Source organism: Salvelinus sp. IW2-2015, linkage group LG31, assembly GCF_002910315.2.
Source record: "Salvelinus sp. IW2-2015 linkage group LG31, ASM291031v2, whole genome shotgun sequence".
NCBI classification, from domain to species: domain Eukaryota; kingdom Metazoa; phylum Chordata; class Actinopteri; order Salmoniformes; family Salmonidae; genus Salvelinus; species Salvelinus sp. IW2-2015.
In genome coordinates this window covers 10,645,191-10,655,747 of record NC_036870.1, presented here as the reverse complement: position 1 = coordinate 10,655,747, position 10,557 = coordinate 10,645,191, and the positions used below count along the sequence as shown (strand labels likewise).

At 40.9% G+C, this 10,557-nt stretch overlaps 1 protein-coding gene across 1 annotated transcript; it reads right to left on the bottom strand.

The window, feature by feature from the left end:
* Positions 1 to 2,856: 2,856 nt before the first annotated feature.
* On the bottom strand, positions 2,857 to 8,255 carry tnfrsf11b (tumor necrosis factor receptor superfamily, member 11b). The gene is made up of 4 exons (XM_023976434.2): positions 7,950 to 8,255; positions 7,435 to 7,816; positions 5,125 to 5,307; positions 2,857 to 5,025 (listed from the first exon to the last, which is right to left on the bottom strand). Exons 1-4 carry the CDS (start codon positions 7,953 to 7,955, stop codon positions 4,694 to 4,696), a joined length of 903 nt encoding a protein of 300 aa, XP_023832202.1. The 5' UTR covers positions 7,956 to 8,255; the 3' UTR covers positions 2,857 to 4,693.
* Between the last annotated feature and the right edge of the window lie 2,302 nt (positions 8,256 to 10,557).

Below are 10,557 nucleotides of genomic sequence, written 5' to 3'. Positions count from 1 at the left end.
TAGATCACATTTCTGGTGTACGTTGGTAAAATGTTTTGTTTATTAGGGTGGTTTCTATTTTTGAAGTTACATCTACTCAGCATGCACGTCTAGTCAAATTAACTTTTGCGAAGTAATTTGCATAGACTGAATGCTCTGTCAGGTATGCGCTGGGAAAACCCAGCCTGGTCTCATGAGATCATGTTGAGAAACCAGACAACKCCATTCAGGTAAAATGCTTTTGTGTCAGCAGCATTCATGTCGTACTGTACTGTCTCTGTACATATAGTAAAAACATCTGCATCAAATATTTACTAAACAAATGCATGGTTGGCTTCGTGCGGTGTCTGTTTTCAGAACAAGAACAGCACAGAACTGATAAAACAGAACTGCGCTAGGCTATGTAATAGCTATGTTAACAAAATGCAAAATAGAACACTTTGCATGATACACTACACTTACAGTGCATTCGGAAAGTATTCAGACGCCTTGACTTTATTGCATTGGCCTTCTTATCAGTCAACTGGACAATACTGGAAAGTGTGTAAACCGTAGTGCTTCAGCATGGACATTTGGTTAAGGGACTTCATGGACGTATTGACTATGGAACGAGTGGCATCGGCCCTCCAGAGCTATGAAAATGGCCTAGAGGGTATTTGGGACGTTATAAGAACTTAGGTGAATAGTACTTGGGAGCATAGACCAGAAGCCCTCCAGTTACCAGTTCAGTTCTCACTTTTATCGAACGGCACTGGGCTTGAACTTTCCGGCTACTGATCCGCCTCTCTAATCMTCCTAAACCTAGAGAGGGACCAGGCTCTGAGYGGAGCCCAGTCCTCTTCTGGCTGTGCCAGGTYGAGATTATATGAGTACATGGCCGTTGAGGCCAGATCGTTCTTTAAGATGTTCAAAGATTCATASATGACCAGCAGGGTCAAATAATAATCACAGTGGTTGTAGAGGGTGCAACAGGTCTGCACCTCAGGAGTAAATGTCACTTGACTTTCATAGCTGAGCATTCAGAGGTCAAGACAGCAGGTGAGACAGYGAGGGAGAAAGAGAGAAAGAGGGTCGAACAGCAGGTCCAGGACAAGGTGATGAACAGGTCAGGGTTCTATAGCCGTAGGCAAAACAGCAGAAACTGGATCAGCAGCACGACCAGGTGGACTGGGGACAGCCAGGAGTCATCAGGCCAGATAGTCCTGAGGCAAGGTCCTAGGGCTCAGTCCTCTGGGAGAGGAGAGACTTGAGAGAGAGATTTGAGAAAGATATTTKTAGAGAGCTATTTATAACCGGTCAGACATTTCCAGTTGATCACTAGGCCATGTTAGTTAGGCTAACCAGCTATCTAAATCTTGTAGTTATCATGGCCAGGGGCCTCAACCCCTGGGGGCCCACATTTGATTTTGTTAGGTCACTCAAGTATTATATGAACACACATAAGACATGGCAAAATGTGTAGAATTGCAGCAGATTAGCTATAAAACTGCAATGTTTTCTCTCCGCCCCATGGTAAAATGTGTAGAATTGCAGTGAATTAGCTTTAAAACAAGTGAACAAGAGGGTTGGGAACAGTTTGGGGTCACATGGGTTGTGAGGTGGAGGTTTGTTACTACGCCGATAAATGACAATATCCATCCGGAACTTACCCATCTAGGAAATGTGCGTGACCGGAGCTTCTCAAATAATATTTGCGTACCCTTGCTCCAGGTCCACAGATGCTCTTGTTTTGTTATATTTAATGAACACTTTAGCCTCTTTGCCACTTCTCAGCAGTGGATAATCCAGTTTCACTGTTCACCGGCCTTTATTTAAGGTAGTAGGCCTGCACATGCTGTCTCATGCACATGTACACACKGAGCAAAGCAATSAGACCTTTTTATGGGTAGAAGGAAAAAGGAAATAGGAGCTTCACTGTCTCTGGGGACATTTCCTTTTTCCTTCTACCCAATAAAAGGRCTSATTGCTTTGCTCTGTGTGTACATGTGCATGAGACAGCATGTGCAGGCCTACTACCTTAAATAAAGGCCGGTGTTGTGATACAGTACCTGCGTAACGCACACTCCCTTATTCGCTCATAAGAAGAGAATGTTGTCAAGCACTATCAGTCAGCGTCACTGATATTGCCAAATAAATGTCTGTGTAACATGGACAACATTGTGCACTGTCAGTGATGATGACCATGACTGGTGAACATGTGGTGTACTACCTTAAAAGGATTGGTATGTACTGTATGTGGTCTATCACACAAAAAGTGGTAGTGATGAAGCCTGATAAAACGGAAAGGTACCTGATGAACAGGTGATGAACAGGTGATGACTAAGCAAWTACTACAACACTGTGTTGAGTATTTATTTGCTAGGTGGTCACTGTGCACTCGGTGACGAACATGGAGGAGCAGTTCTTTAAAACTTGAACGTTTAGAAGAAGCTAACCTCTGTAAGCCTATYGCTCGGGTTATTGTCTGTAGCCTAGGAAGAAGTGATAACCTAGATAATACTGTATTAACAGTTTGGGTTATTGACTGGATTATTTGATTGCGGATTGTTTGTGTAAATGGAGAGTTTGTTATTTGAGTGGAGAAAGCACTYTGCTCATGTCAATGCCAGCGTTATTAAATTGAAAACCTTCAGCTGAAATAATCATTTCAACTCTTCCCAATCCATTTGTGTATGTTGAATTGTTTGAATTGACTACACATTCCAAGGGTAAGACTCCATGAGAAATGACACTAGCAGATCAGAAACGTGTACTGTAAGTGTATCTATGTCATGTAGAAAGAAAAATAGCTACCTTGAAGTGTAGAGACGTTTATGTAAGAGTAGACAAAAGTGCTTGTGTCTCACATGAACAATTACATGAAAAGGACGTTTAAGCAAGAATAACCTTTTATTGCAAAAAGCATTTCAAGACTTCATGCTATACTATTAGAATGTTGTATATTTCATTTAAATATTATGTAACAATCCATATATTAGAAGTTAAATACACATTTTCATTCTGCAACAATTGAATTTTCTATATCTATAAAGTGTGCCTTTTTWAAATCTTTCTTAAAATGCAACAAAATCACAAAACGCCAACATTATGTGTGTTTGAATGTGTAATCATTGACTGCCACAGAGGTCAGTAGAAACATGCAATCAATGAACGATAGGTCTAGATCAGGAGTCCCCAGTTACATATAAATAATTAAATAAAGGTATACCCAAATGCGCTTCAGCCCAGTTTAAACGAAAAGGSTGGTTTGTTCCATCAATAAATCTATCAGATTTACGCAGAAACAGAATGCTCRTTTTTGTTGTTGTTATTCTGCCGGATAGTACCCAGTATGCTGGGGTAAGGAATGTTTTTTTGGATAGTTAGAAATAATTTGTAAACTGCAAATTGACCACAAGAATCCCAAACAGATATAGTATTTGACAAAAACAGAATACTTTCAAACCTTGATTACACTGGGATATGATCTCACATGCCTCTATTTATGCATATGAATACTTGGGAACATACACTACATGACCAAAAGTATGTCGACACCTGCTTGTTGAATATCTAATTCCAAAATCATGGGCATTAATATGGAGTTGGTCCCCCTTTTGCTGCTATAACAGCCTCTACTCTTCTGGGAAGAGTGAAGAGGCGACTCCGGGATGCTGGCCTTCTAGGCAGAGTTCCTATGTCCAGTGCCTGTGTTCTTTTGCTCATCTTAATCTTTTATTTTTATTGGCCAGTCTGAGATATGGCTTTTTCTTTGCAACTKCGCCTAGAAGGCCAGCATCCCAGAGTCGCCTCTTCACTGTTGACGTTGAGACTGGTGTTTTGCGGGTACTATTTAATGAAGCTGCCAGTTGAGGATCTGTGAGGTGTCTGTTTCTCAAACGCTAATGTACTTGTCCTCTTGCTCAGTGTGCACCGGGGCCTCCCACTCCTCTTTCTATTCTGGTTAGAACCAGTTTGCGCTGTTCTGCGAAGGGTGTAGTACACAGCATTGTACGAGATCTTAMGTTTCATGGCAATTTCTCACATGGAATAGCCTTCATTTCTCAGAACAAGAATAGACTGACGAGTTTCAGAAGATAGTTCTTTGTTTCTGCCCATTTTGAGCCTGTAATCAAATGCTGATGCTCCAGAAACTCAATTAGTCTACAGAAGGCCAGTTTTATTGCTTCTTTAAATAAGAACAACAGTTTTCAGCTGTGCTAACATAATTYCAAAAGGGTTTTCTAATGCTCAATTAGCCTTTTAAAATGATAAACTTGGATTAACTTACACAACATGCTATTYGAACACAGGAGTGATGGTTGCTGATAATGGACCTCTGTACGCCTATGTAGATATTCCATTTTAAAAAATCAGCCGTTTCCAGTTACAATAGTCATTTACAACATTAATGTCTACACTGTATTTCTGATAAATTGATGTTATTTCAATGGACAAAAAATGTGCTTCTCTTTCAAAAACAAGGACATTTAAGTGACCCCAAAATAAATAAATATATATATATATAGATTTATGATAATTCTTCAAATGTTTTACTTTTTTTGCTCAGAAGACTTGGGAGGCCAAATAAAATCACGGCCACATATTGGGGAACCCTGGTCTAGACTGCATAGCCCACGTACCCTATATGAACCATTTTAAAATGGACAACTTACTTTTTCCTGTCAAGATATGTTATTAAGAAGATGGGGATGAGAGGCTACTTTAACCCATTTTAGGCTACTTCAACTAACKCTTCACAGAGTTTGAATTGTTGGTCTATATATTTCAGTTTAAGCTCTAGTTTGTCTGCTGCATTGTGGGCCCCTGTCTTCCTTAACATCTCTGGAAGTTTCCTAACTTGGTCTTTCCCTGCACCTTGGTCCCAACTGTTCATAAAGTCYTTAAGACCCCTCCTAGAAAGTTTCATGACTGTTCCTCGGAGCGGTTTCTTGCCTCCCTCTTGTGGCAGCCTCATCGCTAACCGACGTATTCTCTTAATGCRCATCTTCTGGTGAAGTTGAGTGAAGAACGCAGGAAGGATTTCCTGCAGATATCCAGCTCCATCTGAAGAAAAAATAAACATGGTTGAGAAACGTAAACTCAATTGAGGCCACAAATGATTAGTCTTTCAGTATAGATATTGTTATTCATAATGTGTTTTACCACGAGTTTTGAGGTCATCACATGAGGCACACAGTGTATCGTGCCAGCCCCTGCCTTTCAGCACCACGCGCAGTCCACCAGCTTCGCAGTTTGAGTGGGCAACACAGATTGCTTTTGCCGAGGAAACGTTAGAATAGAATCCGGGTTGACACTGCACACATTCTGTATCTTGTTGTGGTGTACCTGAGGAAATGTTTTGATGTGTATGCCACAATATTTATCTCAACATTATTTTAAAGCAATTCATTGAGGAACACAATCCATTTAAGATTTGATTATGGCATTTGATACATGCTAAACGGGGGGGACTGATTTGCATGGGGAATTGATAAAACATTGCTAATATTTGCTAATTGTTTGCAGTGGCTAGTTTAACAAACCCGAAGTGTGTTTTGCAGTCACTACTTGTCCATATGTTGCATTAGACTGCTATAATGCTATCTACATACAGTGCATTTGGGAAGTATGCAGACCCCTTGACMTTTTCCACATTTTGTTACATTACAACATTATTCAAAAATATATTAAAACATTTTCCTCATCAATCTACACACAATACCTACCCCATGATGACAAAGTGAAAACAGGTTTTTATAAATGTTTGCAAATGTATTAACAATAAAAACAGATACCTTATTTACATAAGTATTCAGACCCTTTGCTATGAGACTTGAAATTGAGCTCAGATGCATCCTGTTTCTATTGATCATCCTTGAGATGTTTCTACAACTTGATTGGAGTCCACCTGTGGTAAATTCAATTGATCGGACATTATTTAAAAGAAACACACCTGTCTATAWAAGGTCCCACAGTTGACAGTGCATGTCAGAGCAAAAACCAAGCCATGAGGTCGAAATAATTGTCCGTAGAGCGCCGAGACAGGATTGTGTCGAGGCACAGATCTGGGGAAGGGTACCAAAACATTTCTGCAGTATTGAAGGTCCCCAAGAACACAGTGGCCGCCATCATTCTTAAATGGAAGAAGTTTGGAACCACCAACACTCTTCCTAGAGCTGGCCGACAGGCCTAACTGAGCAATCAGGGGAGAAGGGCCTTGGTCAGTGAGGTGACCAAGAACCCGATGGCCACTCAAAGAGCTCCAGAGTTCCTCTGTGGAGATGGGCGAACCTTCCATAAGGACAACCATCTCTGCAGCACTCCACCAATCAGGCCTTTGTGGTAGAATGGCCAGACGTAAGCCACTCCTCAGTAAAAGACACATGACAGCCCACTTGGAGTTTGACAAAAGGTACCTAAAGGACTCTCAGACCATGAGAAACAAGATTATCTGATCTGATGAACCCAAGATTGAACTCTGACCTGAATGCCAAGCYTCATGTCTGGAGGAAACCTGGCACCATCCCTACGGTGAAGCATGGTGGTGGCAGCATCATGCTATGGGGATGTTTTCAGCAGCAGAGACTGGGTCACTACTCAGGATCGAGGGAAAGCTGAACGGAGCAAAGTACAGAGAGATCCTTGATGAAAACCTGCTCCWGAGCGCTCAGGACCTCAGACTGGGGGCGAAGGTTCACCTTCCAACAGSACAACGACCCTAAGCACATATCCAAGACAATGCAGGAGTGGCTTCGGGARAAGTCTCTGAATGTCCTTGAGTGGCTTAGCCAGAGCCCAGACTTGAACCTGATCAAACATCTCTGGAGAGACCTGAAAATAGCTGTGCAGCAACGCTCCCCATCCAACCTGACAGAGCATGAGAGGATCTGCAGAGAAGAATGGGAGAAACTCCAAATACAGGTGTGCCAAGCTTGTAGCATTATACCCAAGAAGACTCATGGCTGTAATAGCTGCCAAAGGTGCTTCAACAAAGTACTGAGTAAAGGGTCAGAATACTTATGTAAATGTGATATTTATTTTTTATTTTTGCAAAAATATCTAAACCTGTTTCTGCTCATCATTATGGGGTAATGTGTGTAGATTGATGAGAAGAAAAAAAATATGTAATCAATTTTAGAATAAGGCTGTAACATAACAAAATGTGGAAAAAGTCAAGGGGTCTGAATACTTTCCGAATGCACTGTAAAATAATTGAAGTATTCCTTAAATTCGCCTTAATTAGTAAATTCGGTATTGATACCAAATGCCATTTTTCTCTTTTTACAATCCAAACAAAGACAAACGCAGTCAGAATAATACTGAGACATGTGAACATTCAATGTATGCATATGGAACTATCGACTATTATGATTAAAACACTTTGTTATCATAGACTTAAGTGGAAATAGTCATTTCTCGTAGGCCTATTATTATTTTTTTCCGTGCGTATAACTGGCWATTTTTTTGTCATACCTGTAMTATTCGCTCCATAACCAGGGGGGCATTCTTTATGTTTGATGCATGCTTCGTATCTCTTGTTGAAGTAGTAACCCTCCTTGCACTCGCACTCGCAGTTGTTGGATGGAGAACACTCCTGCTTGACAACCTGGTTCTCGGCGCACATGCTGCAGCGCAGGCACATGGAGATGTGGTTCCAAAATTCTGTGTATGCCCCTTTGGGACATTTCGCACAGTCGCTCTTTCGGGTGGCACTGCAGGGCGCGCGGAGGTACGTTCCAGGTGGACAGCGATCACACACTAACGAACGACCGGAGTACGGATCATCTTTTTTGAAAGTTTGGGCGTGAAGTGCCATACTGGCATCAGCACWGACTAGCATCACCGTAAAAAAGAGCTGTGAAGAAAGAACAGACAGGTTGTCATTCAGTTTGTTTATAAAGCATTCGGTTCACAATTTCATATTCCGTTAATTGCAATGAACTAAAACCACCGTTTTCAATACAGACTAAACATATGTTTCCACATACCATCATTGTGTAGGCTAATGCAGTTCTCCTTGGATTCAAAAGGATGCTTTCTTTCTTTGGTCCAGAAACGAGTCCGGCTATTTAAGCGCGCGCCTACAAGCGCATTGAGCGTGGGCGTCACTGCGGTTGGTTTTAACGGAACCTATTTTACTTATCAATTAAACGTGTTGACGTGGATATCTGTAACCTATTTTAGGATTCTGCTCAATCTATAACATTCTTCGAAAGAAATGTAAAGGTCATTTCCTATTGAGATGACACATCCAGTGTTTATCCTTTATCCTAACGCAGGAACCATACGTGATGGTAGGTAGGCTATTCATGTAATCATGCATTAATTGCACTGATAGGAAAGAGTGGTTCTGGTTCTCGTTAGTCTATTCATTGGAGGAAATCTCACTAAGATACCAGGAAATGCCAAAGAACATATTCCTGCTTCCTGATGCGTATTTGCTATTAGCCTAGAAACCGGGTTGGTGTGTGACTGCCGTCAAAGGAAGTAGATCAAAGCGCAGAGTGTTGAGCGTACATATTCCTTTGATTTAGAAATGACGCCGACAAAAACAATAAACAATACAAAACAACCGTGAAGCTMAAGGGCTATGTGCCACAAACAAAGTTAACTTCCCACAAAGAAAGGAGGGAAAAGGGCTACCTAAGTATGGTTCCCAATCAGAGACAARGATAGATTTAGATTGAGAACCATACCCAGCCAAAACATAGAAATACAAAATCATAGAAAACAAAAACATAGAATGCCACCCCAAATCACACCCTGACCAAACCAAATAGAGACATAAAAAGGCTCTCTAAGGTCAGGGCGTGACATGGTGAGGTTACTTTCTAAATGTAACATGTTAGTTACTAGTTACCTGTCCAAAACTGTAATCAGTAAAGTKACTTTTGGACTCAGTAACACACTGATTACTTTCTGTTACTTTTGGCTTACTTTATCCTTAAGAAGCATTAGAAGAAGACAAAATGTATCCATCAAACGCATTTGGTGTGTCATCATAGTGGTCTCTGACAGGTGCTCAGACTTCCTTAGGTYGAACAAACTTGAACTTGCACTTTTTTTCAATGCTAACTTGAATGTCATTAACAAAACAGATTGGTGTCATAATGTGTATATATATTTTTTCACTAACATAATTTCTGTATTTAAGAAGTAATCCAAGAAGTAATCATCTAGTTTTTCAAAGTATCTTTAATCTGATTGCAATATTTTAGCTGGTAATGTAGTTTTTGTTTTTTATTACATTTTTTGTACTTACCAAACCTGAAAGACATACAGTACCAGTCAAAAGTTGGACACACCTACTCATTTTGGGGTTTTCTAATGTTTACTATTTTCTACATTGTAGAACAATAGTGAAGACATCACAAATATGAAATAGCACATATGGAATCATGTAGTAAGCAAAAAAGTGTTAAACAAATCAAAATACATGTTATATTGAGATTCTTCGAAGTAGGCACCCTTTGCCTTGATGACAGCTTTGCACACTCTTGGCATTCTCTCAACCAGCTTCATGAGGTAGTCACCTGGAATGCATTTAATTTGTGGAATTCTTTCCCTCTTAATGCGTTTGAGCCAATCCGTTGTGTTGTGACAAGGTGGGGATGGTTTACAGAAGTTAGCCCATTTGGTAAAAGAGTCCATATTATTAACCAATTATGGCAAGAACAGCTCAAATAAGCAAAAAGAAATGACAGTCCATCATTACTGTAAGACATGAAGGTCAGTGAATCCTGAAAATGTCAAGAACTTTGAAAGTTTCTTCAAGTGCAGTTGCAAAAACCATCAAGCGCAATGATGAAACTGGCTCTCATGAGGACCGCCACAGAAAAGGAAGACCCAGAGTTACCTCTGCTGCAGAGGATAAGTTCATTAGTGTTAACTGCACCTCAGATTGCAGGCCAAATGAATGTTTCACAGAGTTCAAGTACCATATACATCTCAACATCAACTGTTCAGAGGAGACTGCGTGAATCAGGCCTCCATGGTCGAATTGCTGCAAAGAAACCACTACTAAAGGACACCAATAAGAACAAAATACTTGCTTGGCCAAGAAACACAAGCAATGGACATTAGACTGTGGAAATCTGTCCTTTTGTCTGATGAGTCCAAATTGAGAGTTTTGGTTCCAACCGCTGTGTCTTTGTGAGACGCAGAGTAGGTGAACGGATGATCTCCGCATGTGTGGTTCCCACCGTGATTCATGGAGGAGGAGGTGTGATGGTGTGGGGTTGCTTTGCTGGTGAGACTGTCTGATTTATTTATAATTCAAGGCACACTTAACCAGCATGGCTACCACAGCATTCTGCAGCGATACGCCATCCCATCTGGTCTGTGCTTAGATGGACTATCATTAGTTTTTCAACAGGACAAAGCCCTTACACAGCCTGGAGGTCAATCTGACCAAGGAGAGTGATGGAGTGTTGCATCAGATGAACTGGCCTACACAATCACCTGACCTCAACCAAATCGAGATGGTTTGGGATGAGTTGGACCGCAGAGAAAAGCAGCCAACATGTGCTCAGCATATGTGGGAACTCCTTCAAGACTTTTGGAAAAGCATTCCTCATGAAGCTGGTTGAGAGAATG